Here is a 27,953-nt window from a genome sequence, read left to right on the forward strand (position 1 = left end):
TTAATACCCATCCTGGCAATCATTATCATCATAATCACTAAAAGGTTTGTTATGGTAAAAGTCAAGCATTAGTTTTCGACTCTCAAGCTCCTTGCTTCTTGACCAACTGTTGTCTTCCATGCTGTCAGATTGGCTCATAGTATCCTCTCTGGATTGACTGGGTCTTTCAACAGAACGACTGACTTCCTCTGTGGATTCACTGGATTCTGCTGATCTACTCTGCTGATCGTTCCCTTCATTTGAATTACTGTCATCACTGCTGGCACTTTCTTCAGATACTTTGCTACTCTCAGATGATGCACTTTGAGACAATTTGCTGTCATCCTCAATGGATTCTTTTGTGTCTTCAGCTGACTCTTCGCTCTCTTCCATAGAAGAGCTCTTCTCACTTGATCTGCTCTGGTGCCACTTGAATTCTCTGGATTCAGCAGCTCTTGGTGGCATGCTTCCTGATTTTTCCACAGAGTGACTCTCCTGAGATTTGCTAGGACTGTGCTCGTTTGATTCCTCTTCTGTCTCTTTAGACTTTTGCAGAACTTTTTCTTGGGAGTTTCTGGTATCTTCAGTGGAGTCACTCTTTACATGTTCTTCAGATACTGTGTTTTCATTCTCTCTTGATTGTCTAGAGAGTTCTCTGGACTGACTATGAACATCATCTTCCTGTGGTGGGCTATGTTTGTCTTCTCTGGAATGGCTGCTCATGTTCTCTTTAGACTGGCTCTGACTATGCCCTCTGATTGCATCTTCTTTGGACCAACTGTGCTTATCATCTTCTCTGGACTGGCTGTGCTTATCATCTTCTCTGGACTGGCTCTTCTTATCATCTTCTCTGGACTGGCTGTGCTTATCATCTTCTCTGGATTGGCTGTGCTTATCATGCTCCCTGGAGCGGGCGTGCTTAACATCTTCTCTGGATTGGCTATGCATATCTTCTCTAGAATGGCTGTTGAGGTTCTCTCTAGATTGTCCCCTGCTTGAGCTCTCTACAGACTTCCCAGAATGACTGGTTTCATCTTCCCTGGATTGACTGGAAACATTTTCTATTGATTGACTAATATCTTCCACAAGTTGGCTGTCTACTTCAGAATTATCATCATCTTCTTTCAAGGATTTGTTCTGTTCATATTCAGGGCTGTTATCTTCATCCGAATCACCATCAACATAATGGTATGCTTTTCTTTCAAAATGTTCTACTGTTTTGCTATTGCTATGGATTTCCTGGCTGCTTTCTTTTGAACGAATAGCCTCAGGAAGCATGCGGGAATCACTGTCATGGCTCTCAAAAGTCCTTGGCTCATCTCCTTGCATTTCTTCACTTTGAAAATCATATCTGTCCTCTTGGCTGCTACTGTAACTATCACCTCCATGCCTTCTGCCATAATCAATAATGTAGTTGTCCTCTTTCTCAAGGTTTCTGCTTTCACTGCTGCTACTGCTACTGCTGCTACTATCATCAGAATGTCGGCCTCCGGTATGACCACCATCTTGTTCTCCATGAGTTGCTGGAGGTCGCAGAGCATCTGCCTCACTTGGAGATTTAGTGTACCCAGGGTCTTTATCATTATTTCCATCTAAAGAGTCATCACCACTGGTTTCTTCTTCAGCTGTTAGATCACTTCCCCCTTTCTCCACGAAAGTATAAAGGACTTGTTCTGGGGTATAAACCATGCCATCATTCTCGACATCAAACTGTTCTTTGGATTCTTTGTTAGCCCCCAAAAGATGGCCGTCACTTCGGTCCTCCTGTGCGACAAGACAAATAAAGGGAAAAACAACATAGGCTCATTATAAGACTTTATAGGCTTCATAGAATAATTGTAGCTCTGGCTTCTACTCAGCTTCATTCACAAAAGTGCATCTCATAGCTGCATTTTTAAAGTATAGAACATTATTTCCTATTTTACTGAAGGGCCTTCCTAAAACGATGGCATAAAATTTATGATTTATAATCATAATAATAACACTGCATATTTAATAATTTATATTTACACTATTATTTTTGTTTCTGAATAGCTGGCAGCCACTTCCACTTATATCATCCATGGTGCCCCTTGAAATTCATTTTGCAACTCTAAAATCTTTCACAAATCATAATGTCAAAAAATAGGCACACACCTTCTTATAGTTTTTCATATACCTTTGGTCTCCTTCCCTATGCCCTAAATCAGGAGTGTCAAAGTCGCAACGTCACATGACGTGTTGCGACGTATCGCAACTTTTTTTCCATTGCCAGCAATTGGGTGGGCGCGGTTTCTCCATGACACATCCAGCCTACAGGCCAGCAGTTTGACACCCCTGCCCTAAATTAATTGCATTTTGAATCACTAAATATTGACTATTCTTAGCTTCCTAATTATTTTTTTTCTAATGTCAAAATAATTCCATCCATTGCACTTCACTGCTTATACAAGAATGTTTTTTAAGACCTACCAGTGACATTCTGCCAGCAGATTCGTCAACAGAGCTCTCCTTATTTATTTCCTTTCGGTGATAGTGGGAATCCTTGTTGTCTGCCCTTTTCCTATGGATCATCTGATGTCCAAAATAACCTCTCTCTTCATTGTCTTGAGTGCTCCATTCGTGAGCTTCTGAAAAGCTCTCAAGGCTACTGCTGGAAACCTCCTTGGTGAAGCTGTTGCTTTCACAACTTTCACAGCTGCTGTCACCGAGATCTCTTCTTCTGTCTTCTGTGCTTGAGCTTAGTCTGTTTCCAGCATCTTCATTGCTAAGATCTGTGGAATCAGCTCTTTTGTTCAAGCCTTCTTCAACTGAAATAGACTATCCAAGAAATGGAAATAAGAGGATGCATTGCTAGATATATCTTGTACATATTCATATGATAATATAGGAACAAGATAATCTTATTGTCATTCCCAAGAGCAATTGAATTATCAGATGTTTCAAGGAATATACCCCACCTGATGATGTTCTGCTGGCAAGACAGAACTCAGAAAGGAGATTTCATCACCTTTTTTATGTAAAGAATCTTATCTCATTGCTTACAATTGTTGTTGTTGTTAGCTGCGAAGTCGTGTCCGACCCATCACGACCCTATGGACAACATTCCTCCAGGCCTTCCTGTCCTCTACCATCTTCTGGAGTCCATTTAAGCTCACGCCTACTGCTTCAGTGACTCCATCCAGCCACCTCATTCTCTGTCGTCCCCTTCTTCTATTGCCCTCAAGAGCCTTGGTGGAGCAGTGGGCTAATGCCTCCTTAAGTAACACCAGCTGCCTGCAATTAGTGCAGGTTCGCATCCCACCAGGCTCAAGGTTGACTCAGCCTTCCATCCTTCCGAGGTAGGTAAAATGAGGACCCAGATTGTTGGGGCCAATAAGCTGACTGTAATAATGCCGCTGGGGGGGGGGCAAAAGCCCTAATAAGCAGGCATATACATAGAATGAAGGCTATTGCTAAGCACATTGATTTGTGCTTAGATTGTAAGCCGCCCTGAGTCTTCGGAGAAGGGCGTGATATAAATGGGATTTTAAAAAAAATCTTTCCCAGCATTAGGCTCTTCTCCGGTGAGTCCTTCCTTCTCATTAGGTGGCCAAAGTATTTGAGTTTTAGCTTCAGGATCTGGCCTTCGAAAGAGCAGGCAGGGTTCATCTCCTCTAGGACTGACCAGTTTGATCGCCTTGCAGTCCAAGGGACTCGCAGGAGTCTTCTCCAGCACCACAGTTCAAAGGCCTCAATTCTTTGGTGCTCAGCCTTTTTTATGGTCCAACTTTCATTGCCATACATTGCAACTGGGAAGACCATAGCCTTGACTATACACACTTTTGTTGACAGGGTGATATCTCTGCTTTTTAGTGTGCTGTCTAGATTTGCCATGGCTTTCCTCCCAAGGAGCAAGCGTCTTTTAATTTCTTGGCTACAGTCCCCACCTGCAGTGATCACTGCATCACTTGCTTACAATAGGAGTGAATATATCCATAGTATCTTTAAGGCTGATTCAGAATCTTGGCACACCACAATCCATTGAATTTGCAATGCAGCCCTCATGAAGAACAAGTCCACCTCACTGACTCTGCATGTTAGTCTCATTACTACAACTTGCAGTCTGTGAGCTGGGAGATAGGAGGTGAGGATTATTTAACAACTTCCCTCCATGTCCACTTGGCTGAGCTCACAAGAAGAACTAGTTAGGCACTATAAGAGTTCTGAATTCATTAATTAATTAATTTGCCACCTAGCTCACTATCTTGAGTGACCCTGGGCAGCTTACAATAGCATAAAAAATAGATATACAAACATTGAAAGCATTAAAATTAACAACAGTTAAACAAAAAGGTTAAAATCAAGAGCACGAACAGTATGGATTTTCTCTCACTCAATTCATCACCTCCCGCATAGTTGGCCCAGGCCAACTGGCAGAACCAGGTTTTAAGGCCCTTCTGGATAGCCAGAAGGATGGATGCAGATGTCACCTCAAGAGGCAAAATTTACATGGGTTAGATGAACTCTCAGAAGTAGGAAAGTCCACTCCCTGTGTCAGAAGCCCCCACTGCAGCTTTAAAAAAAAAGAGAAAGCAAGGTAAGGCTGCATGACAGGAGAGGATGGGTTGTTGTGTAAGAGAGAGGATGGGTGAGATGTCAGCAGTGGAGTGAGCAACCAAGGAAATAGCAGAGCAGGTGACAGACTGAATGAATGAGGGAACAAGCAATGGAGCAGATAAGTGATAAGCAAGAGGTAGATCAAGTGAGCAATAGAATGAGACAGAGTGAGCAAGAAAGCCCAAGACAATAGGTGAAGGAGAGAGAAAAAATTGTGAGTCAGCATAGGAAGAATAGCTGAAAGTAGACAGGAAAGAATAAGGGATATGAAGAGTCGTCTATGGAGATTTTCAACCATCAGGTCATGATTGTCCCAAAAGGCAACTGGTCTTTCTTGGTTTTTTTCTCTGAAAATAGTTCACCTCTCATCCAAGAAGCTTCTTCATTTCTAACTGACTGGAAGGGAAATGGAAGGATTTATATTCTTTGCAGTCAGTCTGAGGATCAGTTGTTAACTTTCTGAGAGTTGTTGAGGCCATTTGGGGGTTTATCCGTATCTCAGGGTCACTTGAATGGAATTTTCTTGGGACTGCTGAAAGGACTGTGTTGTTGACAGGAGACAGGTTGTGTTGTATTTCTCCCTCTCTGTTGAGGGAGGGCAATTCTAACATAGACGGGGGGATGTCAATGAAGTTATCTATGTTAAAACTATAATAATAATAATAAGTTGGAAGAGACCTTGGAGGTTATCTAGTCCAACCCCTTGCTCAGGCAGGAAACCCTATACCAGACATGTCAAAAACAAGGCCCGGGGGCCAGATCCGGCCCGTGAAGTGGTTTCATGCGGCCCGCGAAGCCATCCTGGAAACAGTGAGGGAACGGCCCCCGCTGCCTTGGCCCTGGCCCAGAGACCCTCCTTCTGCCAGAGACCCCCAGATCTGTCCCACTCCTGCACAGGACCCCATAGGCATCCTTGATGCGAACTATGTAGAGCTGGCCATGTCCACCCAGTAGGCCATACACACTCTAGCCACGCCCACCCAGTAGGCCACACCCACCCAGGCCATACCCACCCGGCCCCCGAGGGCAAATGGAAATGAAATTGAGTTTGACACCCCTGCCCTATACCATTTCAGGCAAATGGCTGTCCAGTCTCTTCTTAAAAACTTCCAGTGTTGGAGCATTCACCGCTTCTGGAGGCAGATTGTTCCACTGGTTAATTGTTCTAACTGTCAGGAAGTTTCTCCTTAGTTCTAGGTTGCTTCTCTCCTTGACTAGTTTCCATCCATTGCTTCTTGTCCTGCCTTCAGGTGCTTTGGAGAATAGCTTGACTCCCTCTTCTTTGGGGCAGCCCCTGAGATATTGGAACACTGCTATCATGTCACCCCTCGCCCTTCTCTTCGTTAAAGTACACATGAAAACTGAAGAGCCCTCCCTCAACAGAGGGGGAGGGATACACCACCACCTGTCTCCTATTTAAATACAGTTCTTTCAGCAGCCCCACACCTGTTTACCCTCTGATTTTGCACAGAAGTTATTAACTACAATTTCTTAAATAATCTCAGTTTGAAAACAAATATTGAAGTTGATTTCCTTACCCAGTGTTCTTTGGAGTTGCTATGGTGTGCACCTGGATGTCTAGATACCTGAAAATATTAGAAGGGGGAATAAATATTTTTACTGTACATCTATTATTATTATTTTTAATTAAATTTCTATACCGCCCTATTCCCGAAGGACTCAGGGCGGTTTACAGGGCAGCATAAAATACAATATAAAAGATAATATAAATTAAAATAAATTAAATTAATTAAGCCCAACAATTAAAACAATGTTTAAAAAGCTAAAACCCCTTCAGTCCAGGCCAGATAGATCAAAAAGCCAGGTTTTCAGGTCCCGGCGAAATGAACACAGATCGGGGGCGGTCCGGAGTTCCGCAGGTAAATCATTCCAAAGGGCAGGCGTGCCCACAGAGAACGCTCTTCCCCTGGGAATAACCCGCCGGCATTCCTTAACCGGCGGTATCCTGAGAAGGCCCTCCCTGTGGGAGAGCACGGGACGAAGGGAGCTTGATGCCGGAAGCAGGTGTTCCCTCAGATAACCCGGACCCAAGCCATTTAGGGCTTTATAGGTTATGGGCTACTCAGAACCTGCTTTTTAAAAGAGTGGCTGTACAAATGTTACCAGTCAATCAATCTCTTAAAAGGATATTCGGCTTAGAGGGTCAAATGTCATTTCAAGCTTTTGGAAGAATATTTTGAGTCACGCTAAAATGTTAAAAACTACTTACAGGACGAGCCCAGGAGAAACTCCATAATGAGATGAGCAATAGACCAGTTATCTTCATTTTTTATTTTACAATGTCTGTAACAATAAAAGATACATTCCCAAATCAGCTATCGTTTATAGCACTGGAAAGGATCTCAGATTATTGCTTTCTTTTTTATTATGTTGAGGTATATCTTAGCTGATTCAGAGCAAAAAGGCTATTGATAGGATGGCATAAGTAAATAGGATAGGCTGCCAAAACTAGCTTTCCAAGACACAATTTTCAGAAACAACGTCTGATCAGATGTACCATATTTACTATAGGAAGACAAAGACTTTTCTTCCCAGATCATCATTTGTGAATTGGGAAAGTTGTCCTTTTTTAAAAAACAAACAAACAGCTGTTAGAAAAAAATAGGCAGAAAGTGCAAATGACTGTGACTACAGATGTTGAAAATACATCTGTGAGGAAATTTGAAATTTGCTCCCATAGACGTAGAAAATGTGTCAGAATACTGATCACTAGGTCAACAGAGAAAAGACTATCATAAATGTTTGTTATGTATATAAGTTTATATATACTTTTCATAGTGTATTGAGAGCAATGTTTAATGGTTGTCTGTTTATATGCATCCTGGTGCCATAAATTAGACCCGCCCTTTCCTTCCACAGAACATATACAACCACAACAACTCAGAATGTTTTTGGTAGCTTGAATTTTGTCCCAACTAAAATTAAGAAATCTGCAAGTTTTCCCCTTGTCCCATTGATTGATATTTAGGAATAAATTTTCCTGCTTTTGAAAATCACTTATTTCTTGTAGAGAAATAGTTCCACAGTTATTAATTAAATCTAAACAAATCTTATTTATTGTGAATAAATCTTAGTCACAAAGGTGAAATTTGTTTACATTCAAAATTTATTTGCTCTATTTACACTCATTAAAATTTCATTTCGGTTTTTCAAAAAAATATATAATAGATGTTTTAATTATTAATTATTAAAATATTTTTTAGAATCTTACTTTTTAAGAGTACCTTCCTTTAAGGTTCTCATTCTAGACTTTTACATGCTATCACATTTGAAAGATGAAATAAGCCGATTTTAAGGTGTATAGGCTTTTACAGTTAAGAACGATCTACTTATTCTCTAATTTCTCTCACTCCCATTACATATCAGCAGCTGTTTTCTGCATTAGTTTTTTCATTCTTAACAATTTCAGAACAAAAAAGAGAATTATTATTTTTTTACCTTTGCTTTTACCTTTGCTTATTCCAATGGCCCAATCCAGAAAGTCCTTGTCTTAAGAAAAAAAATAACTCCCCTACAGCATCAAAAAAAAAGAATCTTATTTTCAAATCCCAGGAATTAGTATCCTCTATGACAGTGCATGAATTTAAACTCTGCCGCAGTAAAGAGAGGACCAATCAGCTGTCTTGGGAAAGAGGGTGATGTCATCACTTGTCACCATCCATCTAGCCTCCTACGCTTCCCTTCGGCCCCCAGGATAGTTTTCCTAAAAATAAGCTGTGGTTCTCAAAATGACTACTAGACTGTCTTTTTTTTTTAATGAGAGATCTCACTAAGGGTTCATTTGGATTTCTAAAATTATGGTGTTTCACCATAAATCTGAAGGCAGGTTTATGACTATAAACAATTGCAATGTCACCCTTGTGTACAGCCAGGGTGCTCTCATACCTGAAAGAAGGATGCTTCTTGCTAACATAAGTGATGTACAAACAATTGGTTTGTCTCAAGAGCTGCTTTCAATAACATTATTTGAAGGCTATCTTGTCTTCTGGCTTGACAGCCATTAAGTAATAATAATAATAATAAAGTTGGAAGGGACCTTGGAGGTCATCTAGTCCAACCCCCTGCTCAGGCAGGAAACCCTATACCATTTTGGACAAATGGCTGCCCAGTCTCTTCTTAAAAACTTCCAGTGTTGGAGCATTCACCGCTTCTGGAGGCAGGTTGTTCCACTGGTTAATTGTTCTAACTGTCAGGAAGTTTCTCCTTAGTTCTAGGTTGCTTCTCTCCTTGACTAGTTTCCATCCGTTGCTTCTTGTCCTGCCTTTGGGCGCTTTGGAGACTAGTAGGAAGATGCTTGGAATATCTTTTCAATTAAAAGGCAACTGCTGATTTTCCCTTTATGGCATTAATGCCATAAAGCTGTATGTTTGCTGTAGACAGATATGGAGAAGTGGGAACTTCAGGTGGGATTTTACCTGATTGTATTGCAGCTGTTTTTGTTGCTGACGACTCGAGCTATTTTGAAAATCTGGCTTTATGGCTTACTCCAAAAAGTAGCTTATCTTTTTAACATAGAGGAGACATATTGAGTGGCTCTGAATAATACAGATAGTTCTCAATTTACGACTACAATTGTTGCTAAGCAAGACAGTTGTTAAATTAATTTTGTCCCATTTTACGACTTCTCTTGCCACAGCTGTTAAGTGAATCACTGCAGTTAAGTTAGTAACACGGTTGTTCAGTGAATCTGGCTTCCCCCATTGACGTTCTTGACAGAAGGTCATAAATATGAGTCCATTGCCAAGCATCTGAATTTGGACCAGGTGACCATGGAGATCAGTGCCATTGTAACTTTGAATGGTCACTACTGCTAAGCTTGTAAGCTGCCCTGAGTCTTCGGAGAAGGGCGGGATATAAATGGAATTAAAATTAAATTAATTAATTAAATGAACTATTGTAAGTTGTGGATTACCTGTATTTGGAAATAAATCTACAACTGAAGAAACCCACTCACTAATGAATTATTTTTTAAACTACAGGAGTATTTGAAAGTTGTCAAATTACAGGCCCCAGAATTTTCAGGGTGTCGGTGGGAACATGGAGATATCTTGAAGTCATAGATGGAGAAAGGTAACTGATATACGTTAAAGTGATCTTTATTCTCATTGGTCTCCTACATTCCCAAAACATTCTTTCTTAAGTTAATAAGTGTACAGTAAAGATCAACCCTGACTGCTCTTTAGAAGGCCAGCTCCTGAAGTTGAAACTCAAATACTTTGGCCACCTAATGAGAAGGAAGGATTCACTGGAGAAGAGCCTAATGCTGGGAAAGGTTGAGGGCAAGAAAAGAAGGGGACGACAGAGAATGAGGTGGCTGGATGGAGTCACTGAAGCAGTAGGTGTGAGCCTAAATGGACTCCAGAAGATGGTAGAGGACAGGAAGGCCTGGAGGAACGTTGTCCATGGGGTCGCGATGGGTCAGACACGACTTCGTAGCTAACAACAACAAAAGTATTGTAGTAAGAAGCTTCAGGAATAAAACTGATGCAATCCCACTTTTACGGCTGAATGAGATATGTTATCAAACGTTGAATGTCTCCCGCTGTTGATGTGTATTTTTAGCTATGTTTAAAATTTAAAAAAAATGTTAAAAAGTAAAGATTTAATATGGAAATAGGACAGAAAGGAATGAACCGATGCAAATACGACAAGACCCTTCCTAGAAGGTTTGCCCATGGTTACAGAGAAGCCTGACACCACCAACTGCTGGACTGAAATAAAACCTGGCCACATCCTGTTAGTGAGACATGAGGAACTGAGGCAGAAAGGTACTTAACCAAGTAGGGGAACTGTGAAAGGAACAAGCAGTTTCCTTAATTCCCCACGCATAGCTCAGCCACTTCCTTGTAACACCCACAAAGAATGTTAGGAATAGCTTCCAGGAAGGGCTTCTCCCAAACTCATTTGAAAAGCCAGGTTTTCTGATACATTATGGGGACAAGCTTCCATTTAAAAAAAAAAATCACTAATAGTCTTCAGAAAAGATATCACCTCCCAAACTGGAAGTGGTTTCTGTTTGGGCAGCTTGCGATTTAAAAGTCCTTCTCCATTATGCTTCTTGTTGTTGTTGTTGTTTTTTTTTAATCCATTTTTATTAACTGTTGGTTCTAATAAGGCAGTGGTGGGATTCAAATAGGCGAGCAACCGGTTCTTGGTGTGGATGCCACTTCCGGAAGTCCATTCTGGGCCTGGGCAACAAAAAAATTAGCTACCGGTTCTGCCAAACTGGTGCGAAATGGCTGAATCCCACCACTGTAATAGGTTGAAGTTTAGTTGTGCTGCCAGATCTTTTTTTTCCTTTTTTGTCTTACTGTTTTCATAGTTGGTATTTATTTATTTATTTTATTTATGGGACTTATATGCCGCCCTATCTCCCGAAGGACTCAGGGCGGCTCACAACAATAAAACAGCTATAAAAAACACTAATACAAATATTAAAAAAAGAATTAAATTACAAAGCCCCATAATTAATTACTAAAACCAATAAAATTATTTTAAAAAACCCCATCCTCAGTCCAGGTCGGCCAGTTGGAAAAGATACGTCTTTAGGTCGCGACAAAAGGACGGGAGATCTGGGGCCATCCGAAGTTCTCGGGGGAGCTGATTCCAAAGGGCAGGCGCCGCAACAGAGAAGGCCCTCCCCCTGGGGGTCGCCAGCCAACATTGTCTGGCCGACGGCACCCTAAGGAGACCCTCTCTGTGTGAGCGCACAGGGCGGAGGGAAGTCATTCCTGGCAGCAGATGGTCCTGTAAGTATCCCGGACCTAAGCCATGTAGGGCTTTATAGGTAAGAACCAGCACTTTGAACCTCACCCGGAGGACAACCGGCAACCAATGCAGCTCACACAGGAGGGGTGTAATATGGGAGTATCGGGATGCTCCCATCACAACCCACGCGGCCGCATTCTGCACCAGCCGAAGCCTCCTGGTGGTCTTCAAGGGCAGCCCCATGTAGAGAGCGTTACAGTAATCTATATGGGAGGTAACGAGTGTATGAGTGACTGTACGTAAGGCATCTCAGTCCAGATAGGGGCGCAACTGGCGCACCAGGCGAACCTGGGCAAATGCCCCCCTGGCCACGGCTCCTATATGATGATGTAAGTCGAGTCGTGCATCCAGGAGGATGCCTAAGTTGCGTGCCCTATTGACGGGAGGCAACACCTCTTCCCCCATAACCAAAGATGGTAAATCTTGGACAACATGAGATGCCGACACGTAGAGCCACTCGGTCTTGGCCGGTTTGAGCTGGAGCCTGTTCTTCCCCATCCAGATTTGTACTACTTCCAGGCAACGGGACATCACGTCATCACTGGGTTGGTTCGGAGTGGAGATGAAAAGCTGGGTATCATCAGCATATTGTATATATTTCATTGTTTCATTATTGGTAATTATTGCTTTCATCCTTGGATTGTGAGTTGCCTACAGTTTAATTTAAGAAGGGCATGTTAAAATTTAATTTTGTTTAATTTAAGAAGGGGATATTAAAAATATTGTTTATTAGACAAATTCTGCTATAAGGTGGAACTGCAGCTTGGTAATTGAACCGTGCTTGGCATGATAAATAGGCTTGATTCAAATCTTAGTATTTCCAGTTTTTGAAGGGCAGAGCATGAGAGATGATATGAGGGATTATTGCAGGAGAAAATGGACACATGCCTAATATGGTAAGAAGTTAACCATGTTTGCATATTCTATGTCATATTGTGGATTGCTTGATGTTAGCTTGCAAGTTGTATGAATCCAACTAGCATATCTTATTTATGGCTTAATCATCTATGTGATCACAACTTATTGTGGTTCGTTGAACAAGACTGGGTTTACAGATGCTGAACCATGTTTTAATTATGGCTTGTTGAATAAGTCACAATTGGGTGAATTACTTGTTTAGAAGGTCAGGTTACAGCCAATTTCAAATCACATTTCATCATGGAATTGGCACCCGTGTGATTTATACATAGTATCAAGATTTCTTCAAAGTTGCAGTTTACATATTGTACCCATTGTAGGTCTACTCTGATAAATAAAAGAGGTTTATTGCATGGGTTTGCATGCCAAGGAGAGCAGACTCATTTCCGCAGTTGTATGTTTACCCTGTTCTGATAATTATGAGGTTCAGAATATAAAAAGAACAAATGCTCTTAAAATATATTTTTCGTATCTTAATGTGGTGCTCAGACACAGACTGTTGAATCTTTTTTTTCTTTATAATGAATTTTCCAGACACTTCTTTATGCAGTAGCATCTGGAACTATATTTTAGCTAGGTCAGAGTTTCAGAAATATTTTGTATCTGTGGCTTATGGTGCTATGAAGAACATTCCTTTTGAAACATTTCCTCTGCCTCCCACAATCATTAATAATAATAATAAAAGTTGGAAGGGACCTTGGAGGTCATCTAGTCCAACCCCCTGCTCAGGCAGGAAACCCTATACCATTTCAGACAAATGGCTGTCCAGTCTCTTCTTAAAAACTTCCAGTGTTGGTGGATTCACAGCTTCTGGAGGCAGGTTGTTCCATTGATTAATTGTTCTAATGGTCAGGAAATTTCTCCTTAGTTCTAGGTTGCTTCTCTCTTTGGTTAGTTTCCAACCATTGCTTCTTGTCCTGCCTTCAGATGCTTTGGAGAATAGCTTAACTCCCTCTTCTTTGTGGCAACCCCTGAGATATTGGAACACTGCTATCATTTCACCCCTCATACTTCTCTTCATTAAACTAGACATACCTAATTCCAGCAACCATTCCTTATATGTAATATCAATTTCAGGTCAGCTCTGCAGTTCTAAAAAGAAATGGCAAATCATGGAATAATAAACAGAAAAAAAACAGTGGCCCCCAACCTTTTGGGCACCAGGGACTGGTTCGGTGGAAAAAAAATTTCGATGGACTAGGCATGGGTGGGCATAGTTTTGCATGCTACATACATCTGTGCATGCGCATATGAAACGTCACTCACTTGTGCTGCCCGGTTCATAACATGTCACTGCCCATATTGGTTCATGGCCCAGGGGTTGGGGAATCTAACAATAAATAATAATTGGAAAGATTCTTGAATGAAATAAAATGTCTTTGCTGCAGGATGTCAGTTTTGGAAAATCCAATTCCAAACTAGGTGTTTTTGAGACTGATTACAGATAATCAAATTTGCCAATCTAAGTTTCTCTATCTAAAAATTGATAGTTTGATTTCTCCCAGACTATATTTTTTAATTGAAAATGTGGTTCATTCTATGCCTATATTAAGCATTATTTTAAATATTTGTATTTTTCTATATAACATTGCCCAACATGCATTTTTTACCAGACAAAACCCTTTTAACGTTACTTTCATTTGGGGTTGATATTTCTCTATGTGTATTTAACTTATATTTAACTTATATGCAGAGCACATCATGAGAAAGGCAGGGCTAGATGAATCAAAAGTTGGAATTAAGATTGCCGGAAGAAATATCAACAACCTAAGATATGCAGATGATACCACTCTAATGGCAGAAAGTGAAGAGGAACTGAAGAGTCTCTTGTTGCGAGTGAAGGAGAATGCAAAAGTTGGGTTGAAACTAAACATTAAGAAAACCAAGATCATGGCATCCGGCCCTCTCAATTCCTGGCAAATAGATGGGGAAGAAATGGAGGTAGTGACAGATTTTATTTTCCTGGGCTCCAAGATCACTGCAGATGGGGACTGTAGTCAAGAAATTAAAAGACGCTTGCTCCTGGGAGGAAAGCCATGGCAAATCTAGACAGCACACTAAAAAGCAGAGACATCACCCTGTCAACAAAAGTGCGTATAGTCAAGGCTATGGTCTTCCCAGTTGCAATGTATGGCAGTGAAAGTTGGACCATAAGAAAGGCTGAGCGCCAAAGAATTGAGGCCTTTGAACTATGGTGCTGGAGAAGACTCCTGCGAGTCCCTTGGACTGCAAGGTGATCAAACCGGTCAGTCCTAGAGGAGATCAACCCTGACTGCTCTTTCGAAGGCCAGATCCTGAAGCTAAAACTCAAATACTTTGGCCACCTAATGAGAAGGAAGGACTCACTGGAGAAGAGCCTAATGCTGGGAAAGATTGAGGGCAAGAAAAGAAGGGGACGACAGAGAATGAGGTGGCTGGATGGAGTTAGTGAAGCAGTAGGCGTGAGCTTAAATGGACTCCAGAAGATGGTAGAGGACAGGAAAGCCTGGAGGAACGTTGTCCATAGGGTCGCGATGGGTCGGACACGACTTCGCAACTAACAACAACATTTTTTATATATTTTTTCCAATTTGTGAATATTGTGTAATTCAGAGATGAAATATTTAAGTTTAATGCAAAATACAATATTTGGTAAAGGTAAAGGTTGCCCCGCACATGCATGCTAGTCATTTCTGACTCTAGGGGCCGGTGCTCATCTCCGTTTCAAAGCCGAAGAGCCAGCGCTTGTCCGAGGACAACTCCGTGGTCATGTGGCCAGCATGACTAGACGCCAAAGGCGCACGGAACGCTGTTACCTTCCCACCGTAGTGGTCCCTATTTTTCTACTTGCATTTTTACGTGCTTTCGAACTGCTAGGTTGGCAGAAGCTGGGACTAGTAACAGGCGCTCACTCTGTTATGCAGCACTCGGGATTCAACCCGCCAAACTGCCGACCATCTGATCGACAAGCTCAGTGTCCTAACCCACTGACTCACCACGTCCCTTAAATACAATATTAGTTAAACCTATATTGAAAAGCAAAGTAAGCAAACTGCCCTCTCCCCCTGCTCAAATGAAACAATGTCTGAATTTAATTGTAACTTGAAAATGTTCCTTGTAAACAAAGGGACTATGTAGCACAAGTTTGAGGATCTTCAGGCAAAAGGCATTTGTCAGCTTTTTCTTTCCTTTTTCTTTTCATAAGAGTTTATCTTAAGAAAAAGAGGAACTCAAGAAGACTTACAAATAAAAGATTATGCAGTATTGCATGCTAACTCACTGCTCACTGCCAGGAGTTTGATCCTGATGGGTTGAAGATTGAGTTGGTCTTCCATCCTTCTGAGGTAGGTAAAATGAGGACCCAGATTGTTGGGGACAATATGCAGACTCTGTAAATCACTTAGAGAGGGCTGTAAAAGCACTACGAAGCAGTATATAAGTGCTATTGCTATTGCTAAAGCAGGACCTTTATGTAATCAAAGCTCTTTGTGGAAACTAAGTGATGTTTGTATCAGAGTTTCCCCTGACAAATTCTATTTAGGATAAAAATCCGGATGCAGAGAAAACATTATAGCGTCTGCCCAAAGATACGTGTATGCAGCTTATGAGCTTTCTTTTTCTATTTTGAATCAGAAAATAAAAATTGGGTGAGCCATTCCTAAGAAATATTCCTGAGACATCATGAAAAATAATAATTTATTTTACAGTTTACACAGGGGGAATATGTAGAGTTAAACATGTGATGTTGGAACCGTAATACTAAACAAACAAATAAATCAGATCCACACTGGGTTGTTCAATGTGGAGATATATCAGTAAAGGCTCATTCACGCTTGCAAGTCATCACTTCATGTTGCAATCAAATAATAAGTATGCTTATGTAAACCAAGCCCACCCTTTTAAGAGCAGATATGTAATATCAAGAACTGAACCTGAGTTTTAATTTTATTTCCTATTTACTGACAATCAAAATTCCACAGGTGAAGCTACATATTCATGGCAAGCAAAATGGTTCTACTTAAAAACAAAAGCTTTGAGCGTTGTTGGCTCAGGTCTACCAAAACCTGACATGATTTTCTCTTAATGGCCCATTAATTTGCCTTAACTGCACTTGTTCTGAAGTGTGATTGATCTTTGGAAAAGCTTCAAGATAACTGGGTTGAGGACTATTGACTTGACTTCTACAAATAGGCTTTATATTCCCCCCCCTCTGCCATCTCTGCCATCCCTACTGCTATTGCGGTGAATGTATTTTCATCTGCTCATTCTTCTCTTTGGTTAGTAATCGCTAGTTAAATCGCTGCTCTCACTGCCTTGACTTAGAGATTCACTGTCGGAGGCTGCACTGTCTGAATGACTGCTGCGGCTGTTATCCTCACTTGCTTCAGATTCAGTTTCATTTGAATCCTCCCTTGTATCTGCAGCACTGTCGCTGCTGGACTGATTTGCTGAATCACTTTCATTGTCACTGTTGGATTGGCTGTCATTTTCATTGCTGCCTGCTTGATTGTTATCTTCATTCTCACTGCTACTCTCAGCATCACTCTCACTGCTGCTGCTGCTTTCGCTTTCACTGCTGCTATCAGATTTGCTGTCACTTTCACTGCTGCTACTTTCACTCTCACTACTGCTACTCTCACTCTCACTGCTGCTACTGCTATCACTCTCACTGCTACTACTGCTATCACTCTCACTCTCACTGCTGCTACTGCTATCGCTCTCACTGCTGCGTTTGGATTTACTGTTGCTCTCGCTGCTGCTACTGCTATCACTCTCACTGCTACTACTGCTATCACTCTCACTCTCACTGCTACTACTGCTATCACTCTCACTGCTTCTTTTGGATTTACTGTTGCTCTCGCTGCTGCTACTACTATCACTCTCACTGCTGCTGTCAGATTCACTGTCACCTTCACTGCTACTGTCGGATTCACTGTCGCTTTCACTGCTGCTTTCACTTTCACTGCTGCTCTTGGATTCACTGTTGCTTTCACTGCTGCTTTCACTTTCACTGCTGCTCTTGGATTCACTGCCGCTCTCACTGCTGCTCTTGGATTCACTGTCGCTCTCACTGCTGCTCTTGGATTCACTGTCACTCTCACTGCTGCTCTTGGATTTACTCTCACTGCTGCTCTTGGATTCACTGTCGCTCTCACTGCTGCTCTTGGATTCACTCTCACTGCTCTTGGATTCACTGTCGCTCTCACTGCTGCTCTTGGATTCACTGTCACTCTCACTGCTGCTCATGGATTCATTGTTGATGTCACTGCTGCTTTCAGATTTATTGTCACTTTCACTGCTGCTCTTGGGTTCACTCTCATTCTCATTGCTGCTCTCAGACTGGCTCTGGCTGCTGTCTGGTTGACTCTCACTTTCGCTGCTGACAGATGGGCCACCGTTCTCACTGTCATCACTGCCTGGGTGACTGCTACTTTCATTGCTTTCCTGTTGGCTTTCACTGTCTTCACCTTTGCTATCTGACTGCTCACTGCCAGCATTACTGCTTTGCTCCTCTTCCTCTCCTAAAGATGTGCTTTCCCCATCTCTGGCCTGACTGGGGGGATCTTGCTGACTGCTGTTTTCTGAGCCTTCAGAATCTTGGCTTTGGTTGGGTTCATCCCCTTGCATTAATTCATCACTGAAGCTGTACAAACTGTTGCTCTCATTTTCACTGGTGTCTTCATGACCACTGTTGCCTTCCCCATCACTTCTCTGTAGAGTCCAGGTGGTATCATGATGGGGAGTTGCATCGCCGGGTATATGCTTACCTTTATCGTGCATGCTACCACCACTTGTAGTGCTATTATTTACAACTGCAGTGTTATTCTCTGTATCCTGATGACAAAATTTAAAAAAAGCATAAACTTAAGCCTATGAAGAGGCAACCTTAAAAACCTTAAAGCCACATTAATCAAAGTTTTCAATGCAATCATCATCACTGAAGCAGGTAGATATGGAGCTTCAGTCTGTTGTGCCCAAATATATTTCTAGTAGGCTGAATCAATACAGCCACATCTTACAAAGCAACATGTGTCAAAATACAATGAGATAATAATATAAATGTGATGAGTACAGAACAGAATAACAGAGTTGGAAGGGACCTTGGAGGTCTACTAGTCCAACCCCTGCTCAACGGGAGACCCTATACCAGGGGTTCCCAAACCCTGGGCTGGGTCCTCTACTGGTCCTTGGCCTATTTGGAATTGGGCTGCATGAGTGGCTGGCTAGAGCATAGGCATGCACATGCTGATCAACTTACATGAATGACAGGACGGCAGGCAATCACCCGCATGCATGCCAGCCCATTTGTGCAAGATGAGCTGCACGCATGCCTGCCAGCCCACCACTCACAAGGGCTGTGTGCACATGCGCATGACATCCTGTCACTCATTGGCCCAATTCCCCTCTCCCCCCCATCATCTGGGCCACCAGCCACAAAGACTGGGGACCACTGCTCTATACCATTTCAGACAAATGATTGTCCAATCTCTTCTTAAAAACCTCCAGTGTTGGAGCACCCACAACTTCTGAAGGCAAGCTGTTTCACTGGTTAATTGTTCTCATTGTCAGGAAATTTCTCCTTAGTTCTAAGTTGGTTCTCTCCTTGATTAGTTTCCATCCATTTGTGGCAGCCCCTTACATATTGTTTATCTTCTCTTCCCCAAGGCTTCTTCATTAGATTTGGCCTAATACTTTGGCATAGTACCCTTGCCTACCATTGTAACGTGTTGTAAGACTTTCAGTTTAATCTGAGGCAACCTCAACACAAACATCTGTTTATGAAACTGGATCAAATCAAACTCCTGAAATTTGCAGACATCTTTTCTTCCTATCAAAGAACCAGAACTTCTTTCTGGAATCCTAGATAATGTGCTGACTGTAACTGAGTTGAAATGCAAATTAATTACCAAGTCTCCTTTGTAGTCATTATTTCTTGCCTTTTCTCCAGTATACCCAGGACTTCCTTCTCAGTGAGATACGTTGGGCTGAGTGCTTAGTCCAGAATCACCTAATTCTGAGGCTGAGAATGGACCAGTTGAGTTTCTTGATCACTGCAAAAGGGCAGACGGCCTGCAGAATAGCCAGCATCTAGGCTGCTGTTGCCCTCCCTTTAAAACCTCTCCTTAGCCAGTACACCAACTAGTGGCTATTAAAGCTAAACAGATAGGCAGCTGCGGTAATAATGTTCAAGTTGGAATGAAAGAAAAGTTGGTTTATGTTTGTTTATGGAAATAAAGCCTGAAACAGCTTAAGACAAATAAGAAGAGATGCTGTTCTCCAGCAGTAAGACTCACAGTAGTAGTGAAGGAGAAGTAGTAGAACTGGGGAAGAGTGGAGTAGTGAGCAGTAAGTACTAGCCTTTGAGTGCTTGTGTGGGTGTTGTCTAGAAACCTGTGTAGTTGTATTGTTTCTCTTGGGTTTTGGGGCCCACTGACCTGGGTATACAGTATTGTAAAGAATGTATGACAAAGTGATGGCAGAGGTGGGATATCCATTAAAAGAAGTGGGATATCCAACACAAGGGGGAAACCACACAAGTAGAGACAGCTTAAACTCAAGCAGTTCGGTACAGACACACAATGAAAAGAAAACAAGCTTGGCTTAAAAGGGAGCTGTAATGTATTGCCTTTTGTATATGTTGTAAGTGTTTGCTCTTGTTGCACTGCTTGCTAATTGCTTGCGTTCAATTGCTAAGTGTTAGTTCACATGTATGTTGTAACGGTTGCTAGCCGGCCCAGACTGGTTGTCTCCAGCCGGCTAAGTAGGTCCTTGGGTGGGAAACCTATGCTTCAAACCTATTGGTCGCCGCCTATGGGCCAACCGTACAAATAGCTGCACAGCAGCTCCCTTGTTGCTTCAGTTCTGTTCTGACCTTCAATAAAGCATGTTGCTGTTTTGAACCTTCCATCTCGCTCAATGCCTGCAAGAACCGGGCTACACAACAGGAGCTGTAAAGAAGGAAGGGCCCTTTGCAGAGTTCAGACTTTGCAGGAATTAACCAGCATTCTGACTGCAGAAACCAGGTCTCTTACCAGAGCCTACACCAAACACATTGACATGGAAAAAGCAGAAATGATGGATTCTCCCTCAGAAAAAGTTCTTACCTTGATAAGAGACAGGTATCCACCTAGACCTGTGGTAAAGCCAAAACAAAGGGTAGACTAGCCAGAAATAGGGGTAGACCCAGATACTTGTACTAATATGATTATAGAACTGATAAGGTAGCAGCAAGAGGAAAGGCTGTGATTAATTAAAGAGGAAGAAGAAGAGCTGCTTTGGAGGGAGAAAGAAAGGAAAGATTGGTTGGACCGAAAGGAGTGCAATAGAGGTAAGAAGGGAAGAGTTTAAGGGCCTGATGGACCTGCTTAAAGGGATACAGTCACCAGAAGAGAGAAATTCAGTTTTCAAGTTTCTAGAACACACAGTGAACTGCTTGAATTGAAGCCATCTCCATTTGCATGGTCTCCCCTTGTATTGGATATCCCACTTTTTTTACGGATATCCCAAAGACATAAAACATTCCAAGTTGTCAGAGGAATAGGACATAGAAGCCTATTTCATAATGTTTAAAAGGCTAGCTCAGGGGTAGGCAACCTCGGCTCTTTTATGACTCATGGACTTCAACTCCCATGCTGGCTTAGGAATTCTGGGAGTTGAAGTCCATGAGTCATAAAAGAGCCGAGGTTGCCTACCCCTGGGCTAGCTACATCTTGTAAGATGTGTGAGAATGAATCGGTGGTCAGAATAGCCCCATGTTGAACAGGAAAGGCTTTGAGAGCTTATAGTAGTCTTCCAGCAAGAAAAGAAGTAGATTACTCTCATGTCAAAGACCTAATCCTATACAGATATGTCACTCCCTACACCTATACGCTGAGGTTTAGGAGTTACGCATACAACAAACATGGAGAGATTCATTAATAACGGGCCAGGTTGGAAGAACTAGGCAGGAAATGGACAACCTTTTGTCTGAAACGGTATAGAATTTCCTGCTTGAGCAGAGGGTTGGACTAGAAGACCTCTAAGGTCCCTTTCAACTCTGTTATTCTGTATTGTGAAATGGTTGAGGCCAGAGCAAAGAAAAAGTGGTAATTTCCCAGAATCCCCAGCCCATCACATCCTGAAGATCATGAATATCAAGAACTTCCAGTTTGAATACAGTATTTCTGACCAGCATCAGAGGTGAGAGAAACTAATTTAACAGTTAAATGTCTTTCAAATCATTGAGATTGTAAGCTAATTTAACCTACAAAATATAGCACATACGGGGAAACTTTCCTTTTCTTTATTTCTTCCTCAATCCCTAGTGACTGTTTACAGGCCTGAAAAATCAGTCTGAGGAAAGCAGTGCAAAGAACAGCAAAATTGTATATACCATGCTGCTAACACCACTATCATCTGTAAAATGATGGTTTGATCTTTTCTAGACACAAACAGGAAGTACATCTTTTGGATAATTAAATAAATAGCTCACCTTAGTATTGCCATTTGAGTCCAGACCATCATCTCTTTTCTTTTCAAGACAGGTCACATGCTCAGTTTCGGGACTTACATCACCACGACCTTGAAAACCACCTTCATTATCCACAGGGCCTGCATCACCCTTTCCTTCATTGTTTGGGTTGGTTATTTTTGTACCATTAACACAAGCCTGAATGTTGTTCCTATCACTATGGGTTTCCGTCGCATTTTCTCCAAGGTTTGTTGTACTTTCTGAGGCTCCATCTCCCCAACCATCACTAGAACCTTCTTCATTGGGATCTCCACCATTACCACTTCCACCTTCATCAATGTACGCCCACTGTATGCTTTCCCCATGGACCTCACTTCCCATCAGTATATTTGCTGTGTTATCTCCAGGGCCATAAATTGCATATCTATGTCCATCCAAGTCAATAAAGCTTTGAATGTGATTGCCCTGGAGTCCTCTACTGTCTCTGAACTCTTCTCCAGTTTGATCATCAATTTGATCTTCAGTGCCATGCTGCTTATCATTTGGGTCACTCTCAGAAAGTTCTCCTGGTGTTCTATAATCAATATTCTCTTCCCCATTTCCATAACTCGAATCACTGAAATATTCACCTTCTAAAGTAACTTCCTGTATTTCAGTAGCATTTTTCTCTGCAGGCATATGTTCTCTGTTTTCATTTATTTGCAGATGATCTTCAGATCTTCTATCTTCATTTTCACTGACATTAGCAAAATCAGCAGTTCCATTAATTCTATCTGCACTTGGAGTAGAGACTTCTGTTTCGCATTCTTCGTGGCCAGGGCCAATACTCCTTCCATATATACAATTAATATTTCCACTAGTATATCCTAAATTGTTGAATAAAACTCTGAGGTCCTCTCCACCGTTGTCATTATGAACAGCATTTGATGTATCCTATAAAGGAGTGCAATATTAAGAAGAGTAAAGGGAAATGAAAAGTGTGACATTTTAAAGGTTGAATTTGTGTTACATTACTATCAGTGGTGGTTGTCAGAGGAGCATTAAAAACCTAAGCAGTGTCTTGGAGAATCATCCCAAAGCTGAGTTAATCAGGTTTCTGCTCTGAGTAGGAACATAGCAACACATGAGCCTCCCAGCACCTTTGCAAAATTTGTAAATGATGTAAAAAGATTAAACCTGGAGCATAAACTAACTAGCTGTTATTGTCAGGTTCCTAACCTACAAGCCATACCTCAATTCTGGCACAAGGAGGTAAGTAGAAAATTATACTATCAAAAAACCCAGAGCCTTACATGATGTCATTAAGGTAATCAGGTCTTGTTTACTTACTGACCTGAACAATTAATTGCCTTTTGTCTTTGCTTGTTTTGGTCAGATTGAGCAAAACTCTAACAAATGCATGATGGCATTATTAAATTGGGTGTGGACAATCCCCCACTTACGGGTTGGCATTGAGATCTGGCTGTCCCATGGATGTTTAGTTTTCCAGTGAGAAAGTAGCCATCTTACTCAGAGCACGGAGCCATGGTTTCATATTACCAGTAGCACATGGAAACAATAAGGAAATAGAAGTTGTTTTGATCATTTTTTTACAAATTAGTACCTTGTTTTTTAATATTATCTGTATGCCTCAATAATAACCAAACACAAGAGGACATAACTAGGTTGATTTAAGAAGAAGAATTTTAAAACAAAAGTTAGGCAGACTTCCTAAATAAAAATGATTTGCAAAGAAGGATGGTAATCAGTTTCCATGAAAAGGGAGATGCTGAAATTGAAACCTGTGGCAAAAGGGCCCCGTCTCGGCTAAACAAGTTTATTTAAGTCATTAGAAGCAGCCTGGGCTGGTTTTTATTCCCTCTAGATGACAAAAAGAAAGCCATAAACAGGACACAAGTTTGAGATAAAGAATATTGGGGAGCAGAGACTGAAATAACAAATATAAGCATCAACAACAGTCGTTATAATTAAGAGCTTAGTTCAGGGGTAGGCAACCTCGGCTCTTTTATGACTCATGGAATTCAACTCCCAGAATTCCTGAGTCAGCTGACTCAGGAATTCTGGGAGTTGAAGTCCATGAGTCATAAAAGAGCCGAGGTTGCCTACCCCTGGTCTAGTTTATTAATTATGCTGATTCTTTCTGCCACATTCTTTACTCTTCAATATAATCAGTACATTGCTTTTATGGAAAAATATCTTTAATAATATCTTTTTAGTGCTTTTTAAAACTCTTGTTAAGTTCACTCCCTGTTGATCAAAACAGTAGGATTTCCCATCTTCCAACTGATGGGGCTCTCTTGCTTGATCTGAAGGATGACAACGGCAGATGGGCAGAGTGCTGTTGTTAGGTTTAAGCCAAAATACTGGCACCTGGGTTAGAAACTAAAACAGGAGTTTAATGTGGCACAGACAGGAAAACCACTGTTCCTTAAATATTAGTTTGTCAGGAAGTACCAAGTTAAACCTGGACAGAATATCAGAATTCAAAGGCGTGCAAGATCAAAATGACACAGTTGGTATAAAGATAGCATCACCTGTTCCATCTATTTTTGTCACTAAGAAAAATGCCAGAAAAGTAGTTGCATTATTTGTTGACTTTTCCCCACCCACCCAATTCGCTTCTCTTAAACGAGAGATGTATCCCAGCTAGGACACCTTTGGCTCTGAAAAGGCATAACACAGTAATCAATTTCTACTGTGAATGGAGAAAACAGTATTATTGTATACTGGTACTATGCCCCTCAAGATTGGAACCCTTTGGGGGTCCCTGAAAACCTTGATCTAGCCATGTCTACCTTTGCCACCAAACTGCATGAGTTCTGATGGCAATTATTAAATATACAGGCAGAGAGAATGTTTGTACCTTAAGCATTTAATTAATGTAAAGGCATTTAAAATTGATATGGAAATAACTATAATAATAACTATAATCAAATACAATGTTTGTCCTTGTCCCACTCATTTTCTGGACTTGTCCTGTTTACTTTTGGACATTTCACCCTTGGCACACCACTCAAAGTCCAAGGGCTTTTAAACGAGTAATCTAACCTTATCCTGGTAGCAAACGTTTGGGTTTTTTGACATAAATAATACGGTGAATATTAGGAGCAGGATTTATTGTCTCTCTTCTGTCTTACATAGCACAATAATTCCTATTTTGCCTTCAAGAAATGTTTGGTATTTGTTCTTACTCCTATGCCAGTCATCTCAGGATAAACACCTTGCAATTTGGATGAATTATGCAAATGAATTACTGTGTAAATTATCCAGGATAGAACCAAGATAATTTCTTTCTCAAGATGAATTAGTTAGATGATACCTGAGACTGAAAAAATCCAAAACACTTTTCTGTTAAAGTGACTGTCCTTTCATTAGGATAGTACAAATTCAGAGAATGTTATCTCAGCCTTTGTAATAGATTTGTGAGAACTATAGAAGATATTTCTGGAACAGAACTCCCACTTTAATAAATTCAATACTGTACAGAAATGTCTTATTTATTAAGCTGTTATTTCCCTACTCTTAATCATATCTGCGGTGTAATGTAGGATGGCTAACACTTTTTCTTTTTAATTTGATGAATTCCTTGATAAATTATATTCTGGAGAAAGGCATGAAAACACATATATATGAGTTCTTAACAATAAGAAAAGCAGTATAGAAATAATATCCTAAACCAATAAACTATAAACATATTTTAAAGGAAAACTGATATGCCATTGTGTGAGATGTGTTTGAATATTGTATTCTTGTATAATTTGTTGTATAATTAAGTCAGATACACATGCTAAACTTTTATAGGAATTTACTCACCTTATTATCCCCAGTGCTCATAACATCCCTTTGTTCATATTGAAGGAGCTTGTAAATCAGAAAAAAAAATTGAAAGAGCAATTAAAGTTTACCGAAAATAATAAACAATACAGAACATCCAGAATATTTCTGCTTGATTTGTAAATGACATTGCAGGAGTTTATGCAATATGACATAATAATCTGGTAAAGAATGGAGAGGAAGGGCTTAAACAAAAGCGGTTGTGATCACGTCATAAAAATAATCTATTTAATTTGTAGTTGCTCCAAGAAAAGTTATTTGATTTGTCACTTTTTGCACATTGTCATCAGTTCTTTGAATATTTATTTCTGACTCTTTCTGATATGATAATGATTAACAGATTACCAACTTTCAAAATGGAGCACTCCCCCAATAATGAATAGTAAAGTAAATAAATAGCACACTACTAAATAATAAATTACCAAATAATTAATTCCTCCTGAACAGGAGTTATGTTCTCTTTGACCAGATGTGGAATGATAAAATAATTGCATAACAATTGAGTATGGAGCATTTTCATCAAGAGATTGATGTGATCCATAAGAGCAGAATGAAAATTCTGGGCCACATTGTAGTTTACACGTACAGAATTGTGCATGTGTAACTTTGGCATGTTGCTGAATTAACTGTCAGGCAACATTCTGGAATCTCCTAAGTATATTCCTGATGGATGTTTACCTACCTCTAGGCACAGCAATGGATTGGGGTGGTTGTCAGGTTTTATACAAAAATATCCAATTTGCATCTTGAGCAAAATACAAATTAGCACAACTTCTTTGGACTGGGCAGTATCAAAATTCATTGCAAATAAATAAATGGACAAACTGGTGCTCTAAACCTGCAATTTTCAGAATTTAACTGTGCTGTTTGCAACTTGAATAAATGCACACAAAAGTGAAACATCCACAGAAAAGTCACTTGAAAAATGGAAGCATGCTAGGAAAAGTACTGTAGTTTTAAAAGTGAATTTTCAAAGAATTGCACTAAAATATGCCAACATCCTATGGACTATTTTTACTGAATTCTATGAGTGATATGGAATTAAACCAAAAAGGGAATACCTATATATTGACAGTCAGTTCTATGAAAGAACAAATGCAGGAACTGGGCATGTCTAGTTTAATGAACAGAAGGACTAGGGGTGAGATTATAGCAATGTTCCAATATCTAAGGGATTGCCATAAAGAAGGGGTCAATCTATTCTCCAAAATACCTGAAGGCAGAACAAGAAGCAATGGGTGGAAACCAGTGGTGGGGTTCAAATATGTGAACAACCAGTTCTCTGTGTGGATCCTGCCATTCTGGGCCTGGGCAACAAAAAATTAGCTACCGGTTCTGCTGAAGTGGTGCAAACCAGCTGAATCCCACCACTGGCAGAAACTAATCAAGGAGAGAAGCAACCTAGAACTAAGGAGAACTTTCCTTACAGTGAGAACAATTAATCAATGGAATGGCTTGACTTCAGAAATTGTGACTATTCCATCACTGGAGGTTTTTAAGTATAGATTGTACAGCCATTTGTCTGAAATGATATAGGCCAAGGTCTCCTACTTGGTCATGGAGTTGGACTAGAAGACCTCCAAGGTCCCTTCCAACTCTATTATTCTTTTGTGTTACTTTCCTGTAGAAGAATATTCATTTCCCTCCATAAATTATGGCGTTCCTAATGAACAGATCTGACATTAATTCAATGAAGCAATAAAATGACTTACCGGGAGTGCCCAGGCTGTTACAACAATGCAAAGAAACACAATTGTTTTCTTCATCCTCACCGATAGGCACAGCCTGACCTTGGAAACAGGCAGCAAATAAAGACATCATTCAATGAACATGAAATACAAACACATTGTAGAAGGTCTACAGTGATATATACCATTTTACAACATGTACTGTGCTGTACTATTTAAAACACAAAGGAAAATGGAACATTAAAGAAATGGGATACGCACATTACTATATTAACACTTTAGAGTTCTTCTCTGGATAAAAGCAGGATAGAAATGAAATAAAAATAAAAATAAAAAATATTCCATTCCATCCCATCCCTTCTCTTCCCTGGCAGCTGACCAGCAGTATTTGTCTATAGAACATGCTCTGAACTCAGTGATCTTTGTTGGGTCTCTCACCAACCCTTAACCCAAAGATTTTTTTAAAAAACAAACCTATTTTATACTTTGCAAAGTTGGGGTGCCTATAGGTTTGCTGCTCACTGTCTGTGTGGATGGTGGGGGGCGGTTTGTATGGTTGTGGCTACATAGGAAACACATTTACACAGGCAAGCAACATTTGGTGAATGAGGAGTACAAAGTCTATACAAGTCTAATGATAGAAACTGGTTGTGGCCACCTTACTCATGTAGGATTCACATTTTTTTCTTGTTGGTTTCCACCATCTTCCCTCCCCTTCCTCCCATTTTAAAATGCTG

General features: G+C 40.7%; 1 protein-coding gene across 1 annotated transcript; it reads right to left on the reverse strand.

Moving 5' to 3' along the window:
- Positions 1–27,294, reverse strand: LOC310643036 (uncharacterized protein; the record flags this gene model as incomplete). The annotated part of the gene is made up of 7 exons (XM_083367063.1): positions 1–1,743; positions 2,431–2,768; positions 16,554–17,153; positions 17,250–18,078; positions 21,716–22,627; positions 25,508–25,555; positions 27,241–27,294. The coding sequence occupies 7 exons, from the start codon at positions 27,292–27,294 to the stop codon at positions 1–3; spliced, it is 4,524 nt and encodes a 1,507-aa protein (XP_083223189.1).
- Between the last annotated feature and the right edge of the window lie 659 nt (positions 27,295–27,953).

Source organism: Vipera ursinii, assembly GCF_947247035.1.
Source record: "Vipera ursinii genome assembly, chromosome: 7".
NCBI lineage: Eukaryota > Metazoa > Chordata > Lepidosauria > Squamata > Viperidae > Vipera > Vipera ursinii.